Source organism: Dipteris shenzhenensis, chromosome 25 (genome assembly GCF_047967505.1).
Source record: "Dipteris shenzhenensis isolate YYH24624 ecotype China chromosome 25, Dip_SZ_1.0, whole genome shotgun sequence".
Lineage (NCBI taxonomy): Eukaryota > Viridiplantae > Streptophyta > Polypodiopsida > Gleicheniales > Dipteridaceae > Dipteris > Dipteris shenzhenensis.
In genome coordinates, this window is record NC_141620.1 from 5,617,872 (window position 1) to 5,645,367 (window position 27,496).

The window sequence follows — 27,496 nt, forward strand, 5'->3', positions numbered from 1 at the left end:
GGAGGGGGGCTACTTATAAGGGGCCTGCACCCTAGAGGTGGCAGACCCAGGGGTTGGCTCTTAGGGGGCGGGCCAGCTGGCCAGTCAGCCCCTTTTCTACCCCAACTGACCCCCCCTGGGCAGCCTATATAAAAGCCTGCCAGGGAGTTCAATAGGGCTGCTCTTTGTACCCTTTGTGGCCTTTCTTGCAGCCCTCCATGCTGCTGTTCTGCTCCTGCATATCCTGCAGCCCAATCAGTTCCCCCATTATCCCTCCCCGATGCCACTGTGGGCCGATCCTCATGCGTGAATGAGGTGTTCCATCTGCACCTGTGGGAGAGCCTTTGTGAATACATCGGACCAGTGATTTTCCTTGATTTTGCAGAAAGTTGACACAAGAGCCCAAGGCAAAAGAGATGTCCAGCCTAATGTTGGTTAGATAAAGCAAACTCTCCACCAACCGTCGATACCTGCTGGCATCTATCAGATCTAAAGAGTCATGAATGCTCAACTCGTGCCCAACCTCCCTTGGTGTCACAATCTCCTTGCAGTCCTCCATGTCGAACCGCTTCAGTATCTCTCGACAATACTTCTCTTGCAAGATGAAAATGATGTCCTTTTGTTTGATCTCAATCGCAAGGAAGTAGTGGAGAGATCCCAAGTTTGTCATCTTGAACTCCTTTATGAGGAGCCTCTTGACCTGAGAGATCTTCCTGATGTGGTCAACAATAAGGATCAAATTGCACACATAGAGGGGATCAAAACCAGCCTTTGTTCCCCTCTGAAAGGAGATAGAGATTTGCATCTGATGGACTTCAATTCAACCCAATCTTCGAGAAGAACTCATAGATGCGCTGATATCATGCTCTTGGGGCCTATTTCAGCCCATATAACGTCTTCTTCAGTTTGCATACCTTTGAGCGGACCCTGGAAGCTGAAAACCAGGTGGCCGATCCACATATACCTCCTCCTCCAAGGTTACGTTTAAGAATGCTGACTTTGAATCCATCTGAAATATGAACTAACTGTGATGGGCAGCCAAAGCAATCAATGTCCGAATAGTGAGCATACGGACTGTGAGAGCAAAGGTCTCATCGAAGTCAAGTCCCTCTGACTAAGCATAGTCTTTCAACGCCAATCTGGCATTATACTTGTCCAAGCTCCCAACACACTTGAACTTAAGTTGTACACCCACGTGGTACCGATTACCTTCCACTTCTAGGGTCTGTCCACCAAGGCCCAGATGTCATTTTTTACAATAGCGTCCATCTCTACCTTCATGGCAGCCTGCCACTCTAGTATATCCTTCACCTCCTCGAAGGTCCTCGGCTCGTCGATCTAGCCACCATGGCGAAGTTAGTTGAGGGTGCAAACACCTTGCATTGAGACCATTGAACTCCAGAACTCGTCTTAAGAATGTCCGTGACCTGAGATACTTGCAAGGTGCTCAGATACCACATCGGTAACTTCTCCTCACTAGAAGTTGACTTCGAGGGTGGCACTGGTGCATCTGGCTCTTTCTCTGAATCTTCAATTTTCTATACTTCTGTAATAGTCAACTTGGGTACGAAAACTTTGGGACTTAATTGACATCCTCTTCTACCTAGGACCTACTTCCACAAAGATCATGTCCCTATTGATGAATATTTGTTTCTTCACCGGGTCAAAGAGGCAGTATGCCTTAGAATTTTCACCGAAGATGCAGTAGAAGGAATTTTCACCGAAGACGTACTTTCTACTCTTGGAATCCAGCTTTGACCTGTCATCTTTATGCACATGTACAAATGCGTCAAAACCAAAAATCCTCAAGTGAGAGATAGTGAGCTTCTTACCATAGTAAGCTTCATAGGGCGTCACAACGGCCTTGGTCTTGATCCTGTTGAGGATGGTACCGGTGAATTGATGCCTACTTTCTGCAAAACGGGTTCAGGAGGAGCCCATCTGATGCAAATTTTTATATCTTCAACCCCAATAAGCTTTTGAGAGATCCTTCCCTCTGATCGTGGTCAAACCCATCTCTATAATTGTTTAGTGCTTTCGCTCAGCAACCCCATCATGTTGAGATGTGCCAGCACAAGTAAGCTAACATTTGATCCCATGCTACTTGCCGAAAGTATTGAACTCTATGAAGGTGAACTCCCCGCCTCGATCAATGCAGAGCGCTTTGGCATCCTTCCCTATTTCCTTTTCTACCTTGGCCTTCCATTCTTTAAATTTCTCAAATGCCTGAGATTTCTTTGCCAAGCAGTACACCAAGTCATCCAACTAAAGTCTCTATCCACCGGCTCAAGAATCCTCCCCTTGTTATTTACAACATCCTCTGGCTTACCTCCGTTACCGTTGTGAGCTTCCACACCTTCCGAGCCACAAGATGACTCCGGACCTTTAACTTCCAGATGGGATAATTGGTCCCATCTACCTTCCCCGACTCTCCAAAGTTAGGGATAGTATAAGAAGGAACATGACTGGAGGAGGTACAAAGAGCGGAGACTGAAGAGTTTTCTGACTTCAACATGTCTACTGCAATTCTCACACAACAAAGAATCTCCAAATAGAGCGTGCGGTAGATAGAATAGAACTCTGCAAACCTGATTCGAATCAGTCGCTTTGAAGTAGAAGAACTCCTTTCTTCAATGTGAGAGTGTCTACAGCTGAAAACCGTGCTCTGATACCATGTTGGAAATGAAGGAAAGAATCTCTCTATCCTCACAACCTATGCGGAATAAAAACAGCTCCATTTCACACTCAATGATGTAGACCACACATGAATACCTCACTCAAAAGATAGAGCATAAACAGCGTACACAAAGGAGTGAGAGATCTCAGATCTTATTCTTCCACCAAGAATTGGGCAAAACACAACTCAAGATGCGCACAAGAGGACCAGCAAGGGCTGGACTACAAAACTGAGAACCCTTTGGAAGTCTTCCCCTGCCCTGCGCTGCCTTGTTGGCTTCTATGGCGGATGGAGAAGTGAGGGGTGAAGGGGGGCTATTTATAGGGGGCCTGCAGCCCCCAGAGGTGGCCGACCCAGGGGTTGGCTGTTAGGAGGCTGGCTGACTGGCCCGTCGGCCCCTTTTCTGCCCCAACCAACCCCCCCTGGGCAGCCTATATTAGGGGCTGCCAGGGGGTGCAGTAGGGTGGCTGTTCCTGCCCTTTGTGCCTCCATGCTGCTGTTCTGCTGCATATCCTGCAGCCCAATCAGTTCCCCCATTATCCATTCCCGATATGTTCCCCATGTCCTCCTTATAGGGGGACTCATAGTTGGGGGACATTGACTTACAACAAGCAATGAGTGGGATTGGCATGCAATATATGTTATTTACGATGCAAATTACCTCCTTACTTGACTACGTACTGTCTGCAAATTTCTTCAGTTTGGTACGATTGACTGATGGGATATCTCAAGGTGTATGCCCCAGGCACACCTTGGTTTCTATGTGTGTGTGCTAGAGGCACAGTTAGGTGCCCATAAGCACTATTAGGTGGTGGTAGAAGCCACATAGGATGATTGAGAGAATCTAGGAGCAGATTGAGGAGATGATTGTGAAGCTCAGAGGTCATCAATGATGTCAGTGATCATGTAAGAGGTGCATACTTAAGGACCTCACCTTTCTTCATTCTATAAGCAAGAATTCTCAGTTTGTGTTCACTCCATGCTTTCCTTTCAGTTCACCAACATGGTATCAGAGCCCTTTGATCCTCCTTGAGCCCATTTGTGCCACATCATCTTCTTCTTCATCTTCACCATTTCTTCCCTTTCTTCCCAAATCTTACTAGAGCTTGTTCTCCCTCGTTTCTCTGCCATTCTCCAAGCCCTTCCTGCTGGAGATACCCCTCGTATGGGCGAACTTCCACCTACAAGCAATGGAAGAAAGGTCGTCGCTGCTGGTCGCCATTCCACGAAAATCATCGAAACTGTCTTCTGCATTTTCTCTGTGTCTGCTCCATCTTTCTCTAATTCCTTTCAGGGGAAGCTTCTCCATACCTTGGGCTATCTTGTGTTGAAATCTGAGCAGCAATGGTTAAATATTCAAGGAGAACGGAGCCAAAAACCAGTCGATTTTGATGACGCTCCAGCCAACAAAATAGCGTGCCATTTTGCCCAACCTCTGTGCCGGATCTTCTCTGGTATATGAGCTTTCTTTTGCTTCAGAAAGCCCTGTTTTCTTTGCTTTGAAGAGTGAGATACAAGCCCTCCAAGTTCAAGCCTCTGTTTTGGACAGTTTTAACAAGGTTGTGAGTTTGATGCTACATTAGATGCTACTTTAGCATTTCTGAGGTTTTAAAGTATTGAAAAGCATCAGTACAACTGTGGCTACAACTTTCTTTCAAGTTGCTATACCTGGATTTGCTTGGAATACTTTCATTTAGTCACCTCTATGAAGCATGCAAGTGAAAGCATCATTGATTTGTAGTATGGATTTTGGTTGCAAGCCTTTGCTACTCTAAATGCTTGTATTTTGAAGCTCTTCAACTCTTTCTAGCCTTGTAAGAGAGTAGACACTGCCCATTCTGGGTTAGACCCTCTCATGGCTACCATCTTGAATATGGATAAGTTCAATGGTAAGGGCTTTCACACATGGCAGATGAAGGTTAAGTTTGCATTGATGAGGGAAAACCTCTGGGGGCTTGTCAAACCGGCTTCAACTTCTTCTTCAACAGCCTCCAATGCTGGAGAATCCTCAGCTCCGACACGCCCGGCAAGAGATCCTGCTAGAGAGGAGAAAGCCTATGGCATCATTGCTCTTGCCTTAGGAGATGACTATATTCATCACATCTCTGATTTGGAGTCTCCTTCAGAAGCTTGGCAGAAGCTTGACATAATTTTTTGTGCTAGCTCTCACATCTCAAAATTGCCACTTAAGATTGCTTTCTTTGAATTAAAGATGGCTAGTGGCACTCCTTTGGTTGCCCATGTCAATCATATGCAGAGTCTCATGACTCAACTTGCTTCTATCAACTCTCCAATCACTACAGATGATGCAATGGCAGTGTTGCTTAAGAGTATGCCTGAAGATTATGATCATGTTGTTACCACTTTGAAAAATCTTCCTAATCCTAATCTTGAAGGTCTTATTTCTGCCCTTCAAGAAGAAGAAAGGCACGTGGAACTCTGGAGAGCAATGACACAGCCTATGCCATAAAAATCTAGAAGGGCAAGTTTTCACCTTGCAAACATTGTGGGAAAACTAATCACCTCTCAAAAGACTGCTTCAAGATCAATCCATGCAAACACTGAGGCAAAAACAATCACCATGAAAAGTTTTGTAAAGCCAAAAAGGAAGCAACTACAAAGTCAAAAACTGCCAATCTACTTTCCGTTGATGTGCCTCCACAAGATGAGGCATCCTATGAAGATTATGCTTTTTGAATCATCTCCATATATGCTTCAGATCTCTCTTTTTTATGTTGAGTCAAGGTACTCAACCTGGATAGTCCTCCAAAATGAATGAAATAAACTAATGTGTTTTGTAAACACCTCTGGTCACCATATGATGTAGGCCATGTATATGTGTTTTGCTCCATGGTACCTCCTGCAGACATTGTGTGCATGTACATGCAGGGGAGATAACCATTGGAAGGTCTTTTGTATCCCTTTTGTTTACTTCACACCCTTGGGAACCCCTTGCTAGCATGAGAACCTAGCCATAGATTTATCCTTGACCAACATGAGATGACATGAGAAACTATGAGACTAGATGTATCCTTCACATAGCCTGAGGCATTCCCTTGAGGGGGAGTATGATGGGATATCTCAAGGTGTATGCCCCAGGCACACCTTGGTTTCTATGTGTGTGTGCTAGAGGCACAGTTAGGTGCCCATAAGCACTGTTAGGTGGTGGTAGAAGCCACATAGGATGATTGAGAGAATCTAGGAGCAGATTGAGGAGATGATTGTGAAGCTCAGAGGTCATCAGTGATGTCAGTGATCATGTAAGAGGTGCCTACTTAAGGACCTCACCTTTCTTCATTCTATAAGCAAGAATTTTCAGTTTGTGTTCACTCCATGCTTTCCTTTCAGTTCACCAACATTGACAATCTAGCTGGAAATTGTGCATCCAACCCTCAATGTCCATTGTGCTAGCGCTCGTAGCCTGCTTCTTCAACTTCATATCCCTCATCCTCTGTATTACTTTTGCTGCATCGTCTTCCCTCCCAACAGCTGCATAGATATTGGATAGTTCTACATACGGTGCAGTGTTTCCTGGATCCAGTTCAAATATTCGTTCTGCAGCATGCTCCCCCCGCTTCACATTCAGTTTGGTACGATTGACAATCTAGCTGGAAATTGTGCATCCAACCCTCAATGTCCATTGTGCTAGCACTCGTAGCCTGCTTCTTCAACTTCATATCCCTCATCCTCTGTATTACTTTTGCTGCATCGTCTTCCCTCCCAACAGCTGCATAAATATTGGATAGTTCTACATACGGTGCAGTGTTTCCTGGATCCAGTTCAAATATTCGTTCTGCAGCATGCTCCCCCCGCTTCACATCAACTTGATGTCTGCAAGCACCGAGGACAGTCATCCACGACACACTTGTAGGTGGCAATGGCATGTTGTTGATCAGGTTCTCTGCCTCATCTAACCGTCCCACCCTCCCTAGCAAGTCTATCATGCAGTTATAATGATCCACCTCCGGTGTGATACCATAGACTTGATGCATGGAATGAAGATGCTGAGAGCCTTCATCCACCAAACCAGTATGGCTACATGCAGAAAGAACACTGACAAAGGTAGCTGCGTCTGGCCTTGCTCCTTTTTGCCGCATTAGGTCAAACAGTTGGAGAGCAGCTTTACCCAGGCCATTTTGTGCATACGCTCCAATCATAGCATTCCAAAGCGCCAGACTCAACTGAGGCATCTTGTCAAATATCAGTCGGGCATCCACAAGACTGCCACACTTACCGTACATGTTGAGAAGAGCATTTCCCAAGATAGCATCTATCTCCAACCCACTGCATACAATGCATGCATGCAACTGCTTGCCTTCAGGTAGGGCTGCCTGGCTGGTACATGCAGAAAGAATGGTGACAAAGGTGACACCATCCCACTTTCTCATGTTCTGAAAAATAGTCAGAGCATCTTCCAAGCATCCACATTTGCCATACAAATTGATAAGGGCATTCCCCACGCCAACTTCTGACTCAAATCCACTGCTAACAGTATACACATGCATACAGTTTCCTTCCATTAGGGCTACTTGGCTGGCACACGCAGAAATAATACTGATATACAAGACTTTGTCCTGCAATACTCCTTCCCATCGCATCTCTTCAAATAGCTCAAGTGCATACTTTCCCTCGCCATGCTGGGCATATGCTGCTATCATGGCAGTCCATGCTATCACTTCTCGCTTAGGCATGTTGTCGAATGTCTGCTTAGCATTTTCAAGATTCCCACACTTTACATACATGGTGAGAAGTGCATTTCCAACAATAGTATCTGAACAGAACTTAGAGACTACAATACGAGCGTGCATCCTCTTGCCTTCATCTGAAGCTGCTCTAGTTGCAAACGCAGAAAGAATGCCAACGAAAGTAACGTTGTCAGGTGATACTCCTTCCCATTGCATTTGGTCTAGCAATTGCAACGCATCCTGGCTATGACCGTGCTGGGCATAAGCTGCAATCATGGCAGTCCATGAGAGCCTATTTTGTTCACAAATGCTGTCAAATGCCTTCCTTGCCTCCTCTAGGCATCCGCATTTGCCGTACATGTTAACTAGGGCATTCCCTACAACTACATCTGACTCTAATGCACCTCCCGTGACGCGGCTATGAATCGACCTACCTTCCGCTAGAGCTACCTGAGTGGTACATGCAGAAAGAATGGTGACGAACGTATACTTATCTGGCATTGTTTGTGTGACTTGCATCCGCTCAAAAAGATGAAGGGCGTCCTGGTTCCGTCCGAGATGAGTATACACTGCCATCATGGCATTCCATGAGACCACGTCTCGATTGGTGATCTTAGCAAAAACCCTTTGTGCATCCTCCAGCTTGCCACACTTGCCATACATGTTGACAAGAGCGGTTCCCACCACAGCATCCAATGCAATTCCAGTGCAAACGAGAAGAGCGTGTATCCGCTTGCCTTCGTCTAGAATTGTAGGGCTGGTGCAACCAGAAACAATGCTGACAAAGATAAACTTGTCTAGAAATATCCCTTCCCATTGCATTTGGTTGAACAGTAAGAGTGCCTCTTCTACCTTCCCTTGCCGGGCATAGGATGTAATGATGAAATTCCACGAGAATCGATCTCGGAAATGCATTTGGCCAAACAGCGCTCGTGCGCTCTCCAAAGATCCACAGTTACCATACATCTGTATCAGCAAGTTTCGCGTAAATGTGTCCTCGTCGAGTCCACGTTTAACAATGTTATCATGGACACGCTTGCCATCCGAAAGGGCCTGTGGACTTCCGCAAGACCGCAAGAGGGAGGCGTAGTAAGCAGAATCCGTTTGGGGATGGATGCACGTCTGCCCAAATGCGAATTCGATGGAGAGGAGAGCCCTAGAACTGAAACTCCTGAATTGGGAGCCATGCATCCTCCGCCTTGTCCTCCAAAACTTTGCTTGTTTGGAGCATCAACAACTCCAGCCATACTCTGTCGCACTTTGGAGGGGACTCGACGAGCAACGGACTCTGTATGTACCACTGGCTCTTAAGGCAAGCCTCCTCGGCTATAGCTAGTTTCTCACTAATACGGCATTTCACACCTCTGGCAAGGAGGGTCATCGCAAAACCGAATACTGACTGTGGAAGAACCACTCTGTGAATCACACGTGGTCAAACGTCCTTGACTAGCACTTGGGCTCCTAAGAGGGCTTCCCCACGCAAGTGTCACAGCTCCATGAAGGGCTACGGCCGGGTGAGAATGCTAGGCTGGCATTGCAGCTCTAGCTCAACATCCTGAAATTTCAGGATTCTGGCTCAGCCTTGCAATGCCCAAAGCTCCTCACTTGCCCAAAAAGTCTAATGGCTATCAGATTGGATGTGACAGCTACAACCTGCATTTAGCTGCATTAAAAAAGACCTTCAAACCTTCACCAGGCTGCATTTTTAGAAATGCGGTGAGAGTACGTCCTATGGTCCGGTGCTACAGACGAAATGACCACACGAGCTCCGTAAGGCAACATACAAGCCACAGCAGTAGATCTTCATCAATAGAACAACAATGACCTAGACATAATCTCACAAATTCAGAGAAATCTTTAAAGATTTCGATGCACCTTATCATCTAGGGGTGGTCGAAAAATTCAATCCATAGCAAGGGTTGGTCGATAAACTGGCATGCAGGTAAGGGTATCCACCCTTTGTTCCATTTTGAGGATACTACAGCCCCAAAGTTGATCTCTAAGATCAGAGAGGAATACCTGAATCGAATGATGCTAATGTTCTCTGCCTTTCCCTCTCCAAAGGTTTTTGACACATTGGTTGAGCCTTACAATGCGACTCTGTCTGTTCATCAACTCGTCGAGAATGCAGATGAGTGCATGGTGCTGAACAACGAGGCCTTGTACGACATCTACTTCCGCACTTTGAAACTGACTACTCCAACATTCGGAGATTTGAACCACCTTGTTTCAATAAACCTAAGCTCTGATACCATGATAAAACATGCATGCCTCAGGATCTATGGAGTGCTCTAAGGTGGATGGAACCTATGTGGAAACATGATGAAGAGAGTACTCATGACATGTACCTCAAGTCAATTAGGTTCCAAGATAGATTAGCTTGGACTCATAAACAGAATCTTGAGTGCATGTGTATATCTCTATTCAACTATACAAGATAGGCTTCTTATATAGAGAGAGCCCTTAGAATAGTCAACACTTGTGGGATCCTCTAATCCACATCTCTCCTTGTGGATGTCCTCGATCCACATCCTCACATCATGTAGTCCACATCCTAGGGTGGCTACTTTAATACATTCCTATACCATACCTTAGCCTCTAATTATGTGCACATGGCACCATACCTCAACAACCCAGCCTGAGAGGAATGACTCAAAAAGGTGATCATCTAGACCACCTTTTCAAAGTAGAGTGTCTGGGTATATAGGAGTAGAGTGTCAGTTATAAAAAGCTTCTTCCTAAACTATCTAGTTGTGTTGCGAGAGGCTAGGAAAGGCAGAGTCTAAGTTGTTGTGCTCATAGAGTCTTCAAGGCAAGCAGGAGTGAGTGTGTGAGTTTGGTGATTCTAGTTCTACAGCCACAAGTTGTTTGTATTATAGCAGACTTCTTGGATTAATACAATTGTGGTTGCATAATTAGATTGTATCTCTATCCCTTGCCTATATTTCACTTAAGTGATTTATCACCCATCTTCATATGGTTCGCTCACACAGCACCTCATTTGTTAGTATTTTAATTTTGGCATATGTTTTTGCACTCCAAGACGAGCAAGGAACCTTGCAAAGAAACCTTATAAGAGCAAGCATTTTCCTCTTGATGTAAGCATGCACCTACACTCGGTTGGGCACAAGAATTGAGGAAAAGACCACCAACAAGGCACACAAAAGGCTTCATAAAGGTTGGGTTTAACGTTTGCTAGAGCTTGGGATGTGTTGCATCAACCTTCATCATGCTTTCTTAGAGGGAGATGATGTAGAAATAGTGTGTAATGCCACAAACATATTGTCAAATTAAGAAGGTGGATTTACTACTAGTAGACACTCAATAGTAGGTAAATCCAGACATGAAAACCAATGTAGACATGCTGACTAGTTTTTATTCTAGATGTAAAGTTGGTCGACATGTCCATGTTGATTTCTTTGCTTGGGGATCATGCTGCATCAAAATTTATTTGTGGATGCTAAAACAACGGCATGATATAAGTTTTACCTAGGCTATCACGGCAAAATAAGACCATTCACATCTCTTTATAGGCAATATCCTGGGTATTAAGGATAGAGAAGGGAAGTCAATCGCTTGAGCATATGTGCTCTTAGTATGATTTAAAGGAGATTCCCTAGATGAGTAGTCCCAATATCCACACCAAGTTGATCCAACTCTTTATAGTATCCATACCAAGTTGATCCAACTCTTATAGTATTGTTCTTAAAGGGAGAGGGTGCATGACCACATAGGGGTAATGGATCATCTATCCCACATTCTTGTTAGTTGTAGATTGTTAGATCTTCTACTGCTCTAGGGGAAGCCACACCAATGGTGTAGTTAGAGGTTGCTGAGAGGGTAGCAGAGGGAGAACCTGTCATAATGGTCATCTATCCCTTCTTTGGATGGCAATTTGTACATAAATAACATAGAGATACACACATCAAGATTGGGCTCATGAGGGTCGCCGTTGCGCTCCCTTGGAACATGGACCTCAAAGAGGCAAGGCTACCCACCAAGTTCAAGTAGATCTCTAATTGAAGGAATATAAATTAATGAGGATTTTCCTAGTAGTGACAATTGAACCAAAAAGATATCAGTTTTAGAATCAACCACTGCTCAATGCAAGACACTACTCATTCATCACAGGTTGGAATAGGGAGGCTTTTGATAGAGCTCACATATGCCATCACACTGATTGAGGAACAAAGTGTGTGCCACTTTGTGGTGGGCTTTCACGCACTTGCACACTTGAGCTATTGGTCTTCTAGGTTTTCCATCCAACCCATCTTGAAAGGTGGCCAAGGAGTTGCAAGGATTCTAGCATGAACCCATCCAACCCATCTTGAAAGGTGGCCAAGGAGTCTAGCATGAACACAAGTTGGTGGGTTGCAAACCCATGAAGGTTCAAGAAGAGGTTGAGACTCCCTTATAGGATGCATCTTCAATCGATCATTATCATCTATGAAAGTTTTGAGTAGAAGTGTACCTATTGTTGCAAGTGAACTTTGCCAAAGGAACTTTGGTGTAGGGTAGTAGAGATGTAAGAATTCCGGACGTTTGTATGAAGAAACTGAATCGGGAGCAAAGTGGTTTCACTAGGTCAAGGGGTATATTTGAAAAAAATCTAAGTGTTCCAATAGGCCTGGATTATGCTTGTGCCTATCAACAAAGGTTCATTATGTTTGGTATTGATTTAGACAAAGCTTATGATTGAATTAGGTGGGATTTTATGCATGTTATGCTAGAGAAGTTGGGGTTTGGTCCTAGTTTTTGTAGAATGGTGGCGTTTGGTTGCTTCATTCAAGGTATTGTGGGCCGTTATGATCTGTGTCGAGCACCCATGCAAGGATTCCCTTTAGCTCCCTTGCTATTAACCTTGTGCACAATGCCTCTATGCTCCTTCCACATAGTACAATGGGTACTCAATTGCATAATCTAATGTGAATCCACTTCCTCAGCCTGAATTTGTTGTATTGGAACTGCCGAGGTCCTGGATTTGGTGCTCTTGGATATTGTCGTGGATTTGGATTTTTGAGTAATTGTGGGGGTTGGTGGGTCCGGACGGGAATAGGACTTAGCCTCAATGCTAGTGGGACTTGTGCAATTATTGTTTGCTTGTACACTGGGATGGGTGCCAGTTGGTATTGTTGAGATCAAGGTGGGTTGTTGCACATGTTGAAGATGCAACTATTTTCCTCATGCCCACCAACTATGAAGATGTGGCACGACAACCTTGGCGGTGGATTGGCTTGTGCCTTTATCCTGGCTCTTAGGATGGGGTATTGTATGATTGGCCATGCAATGTGGACACCATACATTTTCTCGCCTTGGATAAGTCAAAGGTGGCATCTGAGACATGTGAAGCTTTTGTTCCATGGTGTGTATCATTTCTTCTCTTAACTTCATGGTCATGGCCTCTAGGTGATCTTCATTAGATGATTCTGTAGTTGACTTGGCTTTGCTCTTTTTAGAGTGCTTATCTCATGCACTTGCTCTTCCATCATCACTGTTGGTGTTAGAATCTGTCATTCCATCCTCTATGTTGATTGTTGCTACATGAGTAGCACTGAATGTTTCATCTGCTGATCTTTTTCATATCCTTCCAGATCTTCTTCCTTAGTCCTACAATGAACCAAACTATCAGGTACTCATCATTGAGACGTGGATCACACTTTGAAATTAGGTGTTTTGTTTTGCCCAAGTACGTGACCACATCTTCCCTTCGACTTTGTTCGAGCTTACTTAGTTGGAGAGTAGGATCATCTTGAAGTCTTTTTGTTTGGAACCGCCTCTTGAATTTGGTTTGCAGCAGGTCCCATGTGGCTTGTTCTTCCACTAGGAGGTCGAGGTACCATTCGGAGGCTTCATTAGTAAAGGCCATGGGGAATCATGTGACCTTGGTTTCATTTGATTGATCTCCTCCAGCTCAACATGCGGCATCAAAATGCTAGAGGAATCATGATGAATCACCCCGATCATTGTATTTTGGAAGTTTGAGTTTGCCCAGGGGTCACCTGCCTTAATTGTTATTGTGTCAGCCATAATTTTTGTGAGGGTAAAAGAAATTGTCCCCATCTGCTTCTAGATCAATGTCACCATCATCACGATGGCAATCTGCCATGTTGTGACTTAGAGGAATCAAATGGATTGGATGAATTGAAGGATGTATTTCAGAGGCATTTCATCCTCTATTGGATTAATAGTGTTGGTCATTCAATGCTCTTTCATCCCTCCTATGAATGATTACTATGTGTATGTTCTCATTGCTAAAACTTGCAGACGATGCATGTGGGTGTACCTATCATGAATTTCTTGTGGTGGCACGCATGTGTTGTTTGTTCTATATAAACACAATGCTGTGAGGAGAAAAGAACTCGATATCTTCTGTATTACTTTTCTCTGCATAGTCAGAGTGGTTGCTGGTGCTTTTGTGAAAGGTTGAAAGCATGCTAAAGAGTGTGGCACCTTTAAGTTCGCATGGTGGAACATTATGTTGTGAATCTTGTTACCAGAACAGAGGCTCGATTACAATGTCAATACTTGGTGGGGCCAAGTCAAGGATTGGATCTTATGCTTGCTTCTTAGTCTCACATTGAGGTTGTTCTTTTTCCACCCATTGTTGAAGTGCTTGAAACCGCGCCTTCTCCACTTTTGCATTAGGGTATGGATCTTCTAGGATGTGGAGCTGATGTTGATGTGCTTGGCTACTCATTACTTGGTAGAGGTATAGGCACTTGTGCTTTCTTTTGGAGAGGTCTTCTTGATTAAATTGGAATAGTAGGCCCCTTGGTTGCCACTTTTTGTTGGCATGTAATTACATGCATAGGTTGTGATAATATGCTTGCAGGCCCTAGACTCTGATGGTCTACCCCAATAATGCTTATTGGATCATCACGATTAGCCTCATTTTGTTGTGGGACCTTGGTTTTCATGGGACAAATCCATACAATCATGGCCAATGCCACAATCTCTGTAGAGTGGTTGGAAAGTAGCGGGGCTACCTTGATGAGGGCATTCTGCAATCTAGTGATTCTCTCCACAACCGTAGCACTTGATTGGTGCTCGTATGTGTTGGGCTAAACTTGATTCGCATAGAGAAGGATCAAACCTTATGCTCCTTCCACATAGTACAATGGGTACTCAACTGCATAATCTAATGTGAATCCACTTCCTCAGCCTGAATTTGTTGTATTGGAACCACCGAGGTCCTAGATTTGGTGCTCTTGGATATTGTCGTGGATTTGGATTTTTGAGTAATTGTGGGGGTTGGGTCCGGACGGGAATAGGACTTAGCCTCGATGCTAGTGGGACTTGTGCAATTATTGTTTGCTTGTACACTGGGATGGGTGCCAGTTGGTATTGTTGAGATCAAGGTGGGTTGTTGCACATGTTGAAGATGCAACTATTTTCCTCATGCCCACCAACTATGAAGATGTGGCACCACAACCTTGGTGGTGGATTGGCTTGTGCCTTTATCCTGGCTCTTAGGATGGGGTATTGTATGATTGGCCATGCAATGTGGACACCATACATTTTCTCGCCTTGGATAAGTCAAAGGTGGCATCTGAGACATGTGAAGCTTTTGTTCCATGGTGTGTATCATTTCTTCTCTTAACTTCATGGTCATGGTCTCTAGGTGATCTTCATTAGATGATTCCGTAGTTGACTTGGCTTTGCTCTTTTTAGAGTGCTTATCTCACGCACTTGCTCTTCCATCATCACTGTTGGTGTTAGAATCTGTCATTCCATCCTCTATGTTAATTGTTGCTACATGAGTAGCACTAAATGTTTCATCTGCTGATCTTTTTCATATCCTTCCAAATCTTCTTCCTTAGTCCTACAATGAACCAAACTATCAGGTACTCATCATTGAGACGTGGATCACACTTTGAAATTAGGTGTTTTGTTTTGCCCAAGTACGTGACCACATCTTCCCTTCGACTTTGTTCGAGCTTGCTTAGTTGGAGAGTAGGATCATCTTGAAGTCTTTTTGTTAGGAACCGCCTCTTGAATTTGGTTTGCAGCAGGTCCCATGTGGCTTGTTCTTCCACTAGGAGGTCTAGGTACCATTCGGAGGCTTCATTAGTAAAGGCCATGGGGAATCATGTGACCTTGGTTTCATTTGATTGATCTCCTCCAGCTCAACATGCGGCATCAAAATGCTGGAGGAATCATGATGAATCACCCCGATCATTGTATTTTGGAAGTTTGAGTTTGCCCAGGGGTCACCTGCCTTGATTGTTATTGTGTCAGCCATAATTTTTGTGAGGGTAAAAGAAATTGTCCCCATCTGCTTCTAGATCAATGTCACCATCATCACGATGGCAATCTGCCATGTTGTGACTTAGAGCAATCAAATGGATTGGATGAATTTCAAGGGGGGAATTCAGGGTGGAGGGTGGTCGGAGACATTGGCCAAAGCATAGTTGCATGCATGTTGGTTGTTGATATTATTGTGTTAGGGGGTTAGAGATGTGTCATTGTATGAGGGACTATCGTCTTATAATTGTTCCTATGATTGTCCCCCTTGAGTGCAGGAATGTGCTAGTGAAGACAAATCGTCAATCAGAGATCAAAGTGAAAGTTATGAGCAAATTAGTGCAAAAAATAGCCCACATGGGGGTGCAAACTAGTGAGTGCTAGAGATGCCAAAATGGTGTGTAAAGGGATGGAAAATTTCCCATAGCATGGTGTTTCTATGTGTGAAATCTGGTTTTAAAAACAGGTCCAATTTGGTCACCAAACGAGCGAGTAATAGAGGGTTAAAGGAGGGGTAAGAAATGGGGGTCTTTGGGTCTTAATTTAGGGTGTGAATGTACTTAAACTTAAAGGAACTAAAGGAGGCTTAGTTGATCCAACTAACTAGTTAGTGAAACTGTTCGAGTCATTTTGACTAGTTTCACCTAACTTCCCCTAGTTACTCTAACATGTAGTTAGTCTAACCACTAACTAGTCTAGCTAAGGTAACCTAGCCTAACCTAATTGACTATTAGTTAGGTTACTCTAACCTAACCTAGAATTAGTTTAATGTAATCTAACCTAGGGTGAAACTAACCAAATTCATGGTCAACTAACCTAACCTAGGGTCAATTAAACTAACTATGGCTAGTTTAGGATTAGGTTAGTGTTACTCTTTTGAAAAAATAAAATAATAATAACAGAGGGGGGGGCCAGTGTGGCGGCCGTCGGCAAGTCAAGTGGGAGAGGGGGCGGGGGGGGTATTGTGGAGGGCTGGGTGGGTGGAGACGGGTGGAGGTGAGAGGGGAGGGAGGGGGGGGGGGAGGGAGGAGGGGGGCGGGGGCGAGGGGTTTTGTGGAAACTTGACAAACGAAAAACTTGACAAAAATTCAAAGGGAGGAAGAGATGAGCACCTACAACGCTCTCCCAATTCTTTGTCGATGTAATGAGATTGTTGAGGACGAATGTGGATGGCTAGGTTATTGCTATGAGAAGGGCTCAAATCAACTCGACGATGAGGATGGGAGTAGGGTGGCGGTCGACGGAGAAGGAGGAGGGTCTTGCATACGACTTGAAATGGAGAAGAGAATGGAGGCTAGATGTGGAAGAAGAATAATGTGGGGGTGGAGAAGGTTTTTATCAAAGTGAATGTGGGAGGGGTTTAGGGTAAGGGTTAAACCCTAGAACCTTCTAGTGCCATAACTTTTCATTCTTAGCTCGGATCGCTCTTCTGTAAAAAGGAGAAATGTTCAAAATTATGAGCTCTACACATTGCTCTCTATTAGATAGTTTGATTTGTTCTTTAAGTGGATGCTTTTAAAGAAATAAAATTTTTCTAAAGGTAATAACCTAAGGTTGATGCTTGGGGTTGTTATTTTTTGCTAGAGTTGGGAAACTTTTTTAACTCTCCTAGCCCTTGAGTGATATGTTCATGATAGTTCATGGTATTTTGTACTTGCATATGTCTACTTTGTTACTTGAGATGCTAGTCTCCCCAAAAACAGCACCAAATGTTGGCTCTTTCCCACAGCTTCCGTAGGAAAGCTGGGTGTCCAGGGTATGCAGGGTTCTGAGGCTTTTTGTCACCTAGCAGGGTTCTGAGGCTTTTTGTCACCTCCCCAAAAACAGCACCAAATGTTGGCTCTTTCCCACAGCTTCCGTAGGAAAGCTGGGTGTCTAGGGTATGCAGGGTTCTGAGGCTTTTTGTCACCTACAGATATATTGGTGTCGTTGTTTGTAGTATAAGTGTAGGTATAAGTGTAGCTCAGGACATCGTCGGGTCTATTCTGCTGAGAGATGTAGGCTTAAGTGTGGTGAACAGAAATCGTGCATATTTGTATGAAAAGAACATGCATCATCATGGTCGGGGTATTGAAAGTTTTTGTCTCCATTGGTTTTGAATAGTTTAGAAAGAGTTTAAGGGTTAGAGGGAGGTTCAAGGCTCAAAAGGGGTTCCAAGGTTCAAAAGAGGTTCGAGGGTTCAGAAGGGGTTTCAGGGTTAGGAGGATCCAAGGTTCAAAGTAGAGTACATGGCAGAGAACTCCTCTCCCTCGTAGATCATGGAGGTCAAGGGTTGAGGAACTAGACTAAGAGAGTAAGGGTTTAGCATAGGGGTGGGAGAGGAAAAAGGTGTAACAGCATGGGGGTGGGGGAGAGAGAGGAGAAGGAAGAAGGAGAGGGAGAGGAGGAGTTGCATGGTTGGAGGAGAGAGGACTAGGAGGCAAGGTTAGGACATGCTTTTAGACGTGGAGTGCAAGGGAGCATGGACAGTTGGAGACGAACACCAAAGTAGAACTCAACACAATGTTCCAAAGAGTCTGAGCTTCATTCCATTATGGGGTATTTATACAATTTGGAGAGCTTCTCTCTCTGCATGTAGGAATTGTAAGACTTTCTCTATCTACATGTAGAACTTGCATCTAGGATGTGCATATAGAAGTTGCATGTTGCATGTAGGAGTTGCATGTAGGAACTGCATGTAGAACACGCATGTAGGAGTTGCGTGTATGAACTGCATGTAGAAAGTGCATGTAGGAGTTGTATGTAGGAATTGTTGGATAAATTGATGTTTAGGGGACACAGTTATGGACATGGTCATGTTGTGTGTATGCGCCAATGTGCTAGTGCTTGTGTGGGACATGGTGTGAGTGCTAGTGAGCACCATGGTAGGTGTGTTAGGTGACTCATCAGTTAGGTGTCACCTATGTGTGTGTTTGATTGAGAGATTCATGGAGATGGTGGCATGATTATAGGATCTTGGTGGTTTGTACTATGACATCATCTATGAATAAATGATCTACTTTTGTGCCTCATCCCGGCTCCATCATGTGATTGCCTATCTCTCTCCCTGTTCATGGTTCCTTCATGTGTTCCTAGTTTCGACAGGAACGGCATGATCGTATGTAGAACTTGTATGTAGAACATGGATGTAGGAGTTGCATGTAGGGCTTGCATGTAGAACATGCATGTTGGATTCCTAAGTGAGATTATTGCTAGCGTTATGAAAGTACAAGCGGAGCTTTGCCACTACTCTACACTTACATTGTGTGCTACTTAAGTCCATGTTGGCACAGAGTGCATTATGCAAGTACAAGCGGAGATTTGCTGCTACTCTACCCACACATTCTGTGCTACTTAAGTCCATGTTGGCATAGAGTCAACACAAACTCACATGGAGAATGGCATCAATGCCATTCTCCACAATCCCACATGGTGAATGGCACTCCTTCCAATCTCCATGTGGATTTGTGGACAATGGCTGGTGTCACTCTATAGAATCCATGTGGGGAATGGGGGTCTAGACAAAATTTCCATGAGAGCATGAATTATGTTCCTAAATTTTTTGGTAATTTGGTAAAAAATTTTCTAGATTCCCAATTATTTTTCATTTCAAATTCACAATTATTAGGGGATATTTTGGTGATGTTGTGACTACATCATGTTATTAGCAGTTATTTTTCATGTGCCATCTAAAGTTGATGTTGTATCTACATCATCTGGATTTAAAGTCCAAAGGCAAAGTTTTAAGGGTAATAAAAGAAGTTGATATCTTGAAAGAGGTTGATATCCTATGGCAAAAGGGTCCAAGTGCATCTATTATGCTTGAAAAGGTGTCTACTGAAGGCTTTACAAAAGGGGACTTAATGACATGTTTTAAATGTAGAGATTTTCTTAATGTTAGTATCTTACAGACTTGTCTGACGACTAGTGTCTAGACTTAGAATTGCTCTTAAGTAGTATTTCATATCATTCACGAAATAAGCAATGTTTGATGAGGAGAGAAAGATATACAAGAAGAAGAGAAGAACATCTGCTCGATGAGGAGAGAAAGATATTCAAGACGAAGAGAAGAACATACGCACCAAAGCTAACTATGGAAGATCGGGAAGTTGCCCTGAATTTTGAGCCAATAAGGGATGAGTGTTGGCACCAAGAGAAGGAATCTGAGGGCCACTTGCAACAATGAGCTCGAGGTAGATGACAACCTAGCTACATGCAAAGAAAAGTGGTTTCTAATTACCTTATCAAGACTAGAACTGAACCGGTTCTCTTGCATTTGAGGTAGCCTAAATCATTTAATAAAGAAGAGATCAGGTTTTAGCAAGAAAATTCTAAGCATTCATAAATTACATCTACTGCTCCTTTAGAGTCCTCTAGAGTTTGGATATTTTCTAGAAAAGCGTGTCAAAGTTTTGGGTAGTATTTCATCTAGCCTCCTAGCATAAACTTCTTGCTCTCTTAATTGTCTCATCAAGAATGATGGAAGTGGATAAAAGTTCTCTGTAATGCTCATAAAGTATTTGTAGGTTGTCTTCGGTGCGACAGGACAAAGTTCCATCCTTTTTCTTGAAAAAACAAATTTCTTCATTTTCCCTCTTCCTTCTAGAACTTGAAGGTGTCTTTTGTTGGTTTGTCAATCTTTCCGGCCCACTAATCTCTGAAATAAACCTTAGTCTTAGTAAGTTTGATATGCTCTTGAATTCTCAAATCCCATTTTTCTTTTAACAACTGCTTTTGATCATCTTGATCACCTTGTCTTGCCATTTGTTCAAGATGCATTATTGAGTTTTGTATACCATGCGTCCTCTGAGCTCTTATCTTAGCTCTATATTTTGTTGCTACTTTCAAAATCCTTTGGATATTCTCCATAGCCTTTTGAAGCAGAGTTTTTCTCCACAATAGCAAATATATTTCATGAAGCTCCATTAGCAATTTCAAGACCTATTTTAGTTGCCATCAAATGCAAGTCACCAAAAGATATCACAAATTCATGAATAGGTGAATGAAATGCCTAAGGACAAGATCATTTGGCATATTGAACCACATCTAGTTTAAAAGAAAGATGAATCTTACAAATTTCACATTGAGTTTTTGGGCTCTCAATAAAATCATAAGCGATGTCATACCGAGTTCCACGGGTAGAAGATGCCTTGAACCCTCTAGCAAATTCAAAACTATTCACCACACTTAGCTTGAAATCATGGTATTGGCAAATTAACCTCGAGAAAATTTTTATCAGCAAGAGACTACTTTCGAAACACCATTTGGGTGGTATGAATTTCTTATGATGGTTCTTGGCTTGTCCAATGCACTTAATACCTTCCAATGGTTGATAAATTCTCTTTCATGATTAAGGAAAGGTATGATTTAGTTGGATGATGTTTTAATTTGAAACATGTGTTAATGATCCCAAAAAAATCAATTTGAAGCTCAATGCACAAAAATATACTTGATTCAGAATGAGAATCAAAGAAAATCCTAAGAAGATGCAAACTTTGTCAAATTTCCCTATTTGAACCACTGCCAAACAACTTCATAGATTCATAGGCATGAAGCTTTCAATTCTTGTTTCATTCCACTTTACTCCTCTGAGGAAATTACTTAAAAAGGGCGTACCTTTGAATGGACAAGGGATTGCCATTAAGCATTTAATAAAATCCATCATATCGTGAAGAAAGATATTGTTCTAAGGCATCCATATTTTTTGAAACCTTTGATGCTCAAGGTAGATGCTTCAAACCAAGGATTGCAAGCATTTCTACAACAAGATCAGAATGGTATTGAAGGCCGATCTCTCATGTATGTAAATCATTTTCCAAGCAACAGTGCCATAATTTTGCAACATAACTTGAATGCATTGCAATGTGTAGTCACTTCAAAACACACAGACACATGCATATGAATGTATGTACACACACACACACACACACACACACACACACACATACGTGCATGCATGCATGCATACTAACATACATACATACATACATACATACATACATACACACATACATACATACATAAATATATGCATACATACATACATATAGACATAATGCATGCATGCATGTATGTACACACACCTTCATACGACTAGATTGTATGCAACCTTACAAGTAAATTTTTTTATGAAACAAGAAAAAGAACCAAGGATAGAAGGGAATTTGTAAGTGATTTTAAACAAAATTATGAATAAATGAAAACAATAAAAAGAGAGTATCTTAGCAATGCTATGCTTGTGCTCTACAAGAGCCAAGCATAAGAGCTTTCAAAATATTTTGGAATCATGGTTCACCCTCCTATATCTAGATGGATTACCTTTAGTTGGACTGATACAAAAGAGACAATTGAGTGGACTATTGGCTATAAAGCTCCTATCCAACTCCCATTTTCTTGGCCACAATCTGAGATAAGGTCTGTCTAGCAATTCAGCCTCAAACTCTCCAATTGTTATAGGCTTCAATCTCTATTGAGGTCAATAGGCACTTGCAGCCCTCCAACTTCAATTTAAGAGTTTCCATCAATAGGTAACCATGAAATTATCAACCTTGGAGACTGATCCATATATCTTGTCTAGGGTATGACCAATCGTGATAGTTCCCAGTATCCATAAGGTCACATGCCTTGTGTATTGGTACTATCATCCAACTAGGTGGGACGCCACAACATGGTTGAATAATTGTGCTAGAACCAGAGTTAGGACCTCCTATCCATTCATAAAGTTCTTAGTGCATAATTCCTCTCATGAACTTGTGATCTCCGGTTATGAAGATGGAGAAGGGCCTTGCAGGGATTCCAAGGCAACCACTTGCAACCTCCATTTTTAATTTACTCCTTTCCATCAATAGGCAACCATGAAATTATCAACCTTGGATCCTTGGATGGATTTCATTTCCCTTGTATCAAACCCTGCATCTTCTTCAAGAAGGCACAAGCCTTGCCTCAACTCACAAGGTTCATTGGATCTCTAGGTCCCTTTGAGGTTAATGACTCCTAGTGGCTAGCTCCAAGGCACTGCATCTTCAACACTAATAGGTTGTTCAATGTTGATGAACTTCATCTTCACCCATCACATCCCTATCAATCCCCACATAGTAGCTTCAAGCTCTAAACCTACAATGTGTCATCATTAATAAAGCAGCCACCTATGTAGCTCACGATGACAGACCTATTGAAGGAGACTTCTTGGAGTCTCCTCTCCATTTGTGAAGTAGCACAAATCCCATAGTGGTACCCTTTACCCCATTTGCACACAAAAGTTCCAAACCCTAAACCACCTATGGTAGATTGAAGTAGCCTTCATAAATGTATGATGCCTTACCATTTAGGCCTTAAGCTACCCATCCTTAGGTACTTTATCATTGCCTACCTTCTACATAGATGTGCCCTCGATCCATCGACTATAAAGCCCCTTATACCTTCAATAACAAACTTAATCCAATGATGCATCAACATCTATGCCATGCTAAGATGTGGCTAAGCAAGCAAATCAAATAAGGCATCGAAGATAGATCACTTGCGAGCAATACATGATAGTCACGCTACCTCAACAAGCCACCATAGGCATGTGATACATGGTAATACTACATTAGTAGGACATGTGATATAGCCCATATATCATCCATCATCAATTGACATTGGTAGATTATGCATCTTATAATTGAGACGTGGTAGATCAAGTCACATCATCAATAAATATATGATAGTACCATGTCATCATTGTCACACAAGCAACCATCATACTTTTCACCTTAGTTCTACACTTAGCATAGCATGCCATATATGCACCATGCCCCATTATCATTTTAGGGCACCCTCTTTTGATCAAAGTTTGGCAAAACTTCCGATCTTCATAGCTTTTTATCCAAAATGAATTTTTAGGTGCAATAGAAAAAAAATGTATGCATCTCTGGCTCTCTGCACTTGTCACATTAAATGTTAGTTTGGACCCTTATCCCTTTGCTATTTTATCAGATTTATTTGTTTCATTGAAGGCCACAATTTGGCATCAATGATCATGTCATTTAGCATCCAAAATAGCAATTAAAAAGAACTAAAAAATGTGTTGCTATTTCTCACCATGACAAATAGTCTAGTTTTTTAGACTATAAGATCTTTAGAGGAGATCAAACTCCCTAAAGCCGAGTAAGCCCTTGCCTAAAAGTTTCCAATATGATCTTAGTGGAATCTATTACATATGGTTCTTACATTGGTTTCACACTCATCATACATCTAATAGCAAAAGGCCCCCTTTACAAGACATGGGTAGTATCTCAATTCACCTAGTCAATGCTCACTGGACAAATGTTCTTTTTTGCTAATTGATAGCTTTATTTTTTCACGTCACATGCCTCATTGGAACCATGAGATTATGAAGATGCTCATTCAAGACGTCTTCTACCCTCAGATCCAAATGACCATGTGCTCATCTAAAGAGGTTTAAGCATGTGGCACCATTTGATCCAAAAACTCATTCCTTCCCTACAAATGTTCCTTTTTGGGAATTGTTCCTTAGGGGTGGGAGAGTGTAAGGTCTTTTGTTTTAGCGATAAGGAGAGGAAAGAGGTGACAAGAAGGATTTATGATAGCAAGAGATGATAGGAAGTATTTATGATAGCAAGAGATAGGTAGGGAGAGCTGAAGGAAATGAGGGGGTGGGAGGGCATGAGGAGAGACAAGGTACTTGCCTATAGCAAAAGAGGGGGTGGGAGAGAATGAGAGAATATATGGCAAGAGAAAAGGTTGAGACAGGTGCTAGTGGTGAGAGGGGGGTTGGGAGAGCATGAGAGAATATATGGTAAGAGAAAAGGTTGAGAGGGGTGCTAGTGGTTGTGTTGGTGGAAGCTAAGAGGGGCTCAGATGAGCAATCCAGCTAGTAATGGATGGTAAGTGAGTTGGTACCTAGGCCCATGAATTCATATTCAATCTTAGGCTAGGATTGATGATAAGACTACCCCTAGCTCTACTACTGAGGGAGGTGGGGATGAGATCAACTTAGGCTAGGATTGATGATACTCCCTATCGCCAATGTTGCACTCATAAAAGACTACCCCTAGCTCTACTACTGAGGGAGGTGGGGATGAGATCAACTTTGTATAGCCCCTTATGTGCTGGTAGTGGGTGAGAGGGATGGTGGTGGTGGAAGAGAAAAGGCTGAGAGGGTGGTGGTGGTAGCAAGAGAGGAGTGGGAAACCATAGGGGATGGGTGGCAACAAAGGAGGGGATTAAGAGCATGAGGAGAAGCTACAAAAAAGTGGAGCAAATGTGGGAGCATGAGGGGCGTCCTTAGTGAGGGAAAATAGGACACATCAAGAGAGGGTATCGAAGAGTAAATAATAGGTAAAGGAGGAGGTGGAGAGCATGGGATGAGCGATAGCAAAGGAGGGGGTAGGAGAGCACGAGGGTTGGGTGGTAGCAAAGGAGGGTTGAGATGAGAGCATGAGGAGGGATGGGAAATAGCAAACAAGGGAGTGGGAGGAGAGCATGAGGAGGGGTGTGAAACATCAAAGGTGGGGGTGGGAGAGTGCTATGAGGGGCTCTTACGCTCCAAGGGAGAGGAGAAAGAGAGTTAAGGGAAGCATGTGACAACAAAGGAGGATATGGAAGAGCGTGAGGGGTTGAGAGAGTGCGGGAGAGAGGAAACATAATAGGGAAGGTTGAAAATGGCAAGAGATTTTGGGAGAAAGGATGGCACTGGTCATGGGCTATAACATAGGAGGGGTTGGGATCAAAAGCATGCTTTTTCATGTCATGCTAAAATAAAATGTGCATTAAAAGGAACACGTTTTATTTGTGGCATGCTACCTTTCATTGCATGCATGCAACTTCATGACCATATGGTCGTGAAAAGATATGCTCAAAATGTAGCATGCCATAGGTTCACAATCACCCCACCACCACATGGATGTGAACCTCTTGCATGCATGCTACATTTTTTGCAATTGCCATATGCCCATGACGTGTGATTGTAAGCCACATTTTTGTAAAAGTGCCAAGTTTGTTTCTTGAATTTCTTTGAAAGCATATTCTTTCACAATGAGTGCTACCTAGTCCCCACCTTGTAGATTTTCTGTATTTATACGATCATAAATCTCAATTATTATGGTACAAATCCATGGCTCCAAATTATAAAAGAATGATTTATATCGTTGACATTTTCTCTCTCATAGTATTCTATCAATGTCTACATTATATAGGTGTTTCCATTATTACTTAACAACAATACATGTTAGAATTGTAAATTCAAGATCTTATGAAAATACACCTCATGACCCACGTATGGTACATGTTTCTGAAACTACAAGAAAAGGCATTAATGCCATCAAATATTGATGAAAGTTTATTAAAACCACTCCAAAATAGGATATCGATGCTCCTTAAGAAGGTGGCCTTATGTTGATTTCCCAATAATGGGTAATGTAAGATGTTAATGTTAATTAAAGCATAACGTCTCTTAGATTACTCTTCCTTTTTTTCTAGACCAAAACCACTTTCACAAGTGTCCACAAGATTTCTTGGTTTACTCTATTTTGTTGTTTATTGGAATTGTTATTAAGCAATTTTTAACACTAAAGGAGCATCGTGTTGCATTGACAAAGTGTGACGTAACTAATCAATCCTTAACTAGATCCTTTGCCTTAGCAACTAACCCTCCATCTTCCTTTCATTTCTTGCTTTCTTTCAAATGCATGCCTTTTTAGGCTATTCATCTTTTTGAACTATGGCATTAGAAATGCCTAAGTGGAATACCCTTTGGTAGTAGGCTATGGTCTTGCTTTTTTTACATGGGCAACCTTGCACCATAAACCTTGCTCTTCCACATCGACAACATGAATTGGAAATTTTCTTTTGAGTTATTTGTTGTCCCATGATGGGTATGACTGTCCCTAGATTTGATTATGTAGACCTTGGAATCTCTTCTATTCAATCCAATTATATGCACGCATCCTTGGGAATTTCCTCTAGGGTTTATAAACTATCTACCCAACTCCTTGCAAGGACTAGAAGCTTGGTTGCCACCAAATCTAACAAAGTCTAGAATCTCAAGTGAAGTTAGACCTAGGACTATTTGTGGAGACTATTTGTAAAGGGTCAAAGCTAAGTCTAGAAGCTCAAGTGAGGCTAGACTATTTGTGGAGAAATATGGAGACTAATAATATAGTTATAAGTGATTACAAATGGACTCATAACCCTTGATTGAGAACCTTAAATTTCCATATTTTTGCTCTCTGCAACAAAGTAAGTCCTCCTTGTGAAATGAACATTTGCAACATTCCACGCTTTTTTATCAATTTATTTCTAGTCAATCTTTCAATATATCTAATATCAAATGCAAGCCATGGACAAATCCAACAAGGGAATAGGATTGAAGCCATTGAAAAAATATGTTAGAAAATGAAAATCATCATCTATAATGGCACCAATCGTTTCATGGTTAATTTCAAGAGGAGGTTCATCCCGCATATGCTCCATTTACTTCTCTTATTGGATCACTATAGTGGGAAGGCAATGAGGAATAGTTTGGCTATCCTTTCATAGCAATTTCTCTTCCTTGACCTCCATTGATTTGACTGACCAATTGCCTTATTAATATAAACCTACTAGCTTTATGCTTTTGTTCCCTTAGTTTCTCCTCCTCTAGTATCAACAATGAGACCAAATTTGGAATGAAGCACTTTCATAGTGCCATGACCTCCATTAATTGATTGACCAATTGCCTAGTTAATATAAACCTACTGGCTTTATGCTTTTGTTCCCCTCAAGTCCTCCTCTAGAATCAATGAGACAAGTTTGGAATGAATTGCTTTCATGGTGCCATGTTCTTCCTTGGAGCTTGTTTGGAAGCCTAACTAGTTGCACTAGAGATTACATGAATAATTGCACTAGAACTGCTAGTGGCTTTGTGGAGGAGAAGAACCATCTCATACTTGAT

At 42.5% G+C, this 27,496-nt stretch overlaps 1 protein-coding gene across 1 annotated transcript; it reads right to left on the reverse strand.

Annotated features, from left to right (window-relative positions):
- Positions 1 to 2,741: 2,741 nt before the first annotated feature.
- On the reverse strand, positions 2,742 to 8,612 carry LOC147885359 (pentatricopeptide repeat-containing protein At4g13650-like). The gene is made up of 2 exons (XM_087396623.1): positions 6,237 to 8,612; positions 2,742 to 3,350 (listed from the first exon to the last, which is right to left on the reverse strand). Coding segments are annotated over exons 1-2 (2,298 nt in total). The 5' UTR covers positions 8,533 to 8,612; the 3' UTR covers positions 2,742 to 3,348.
- Between the last annotated feature and the right edge of the window lie 18,884 nt (positions 8,613 to 27,496).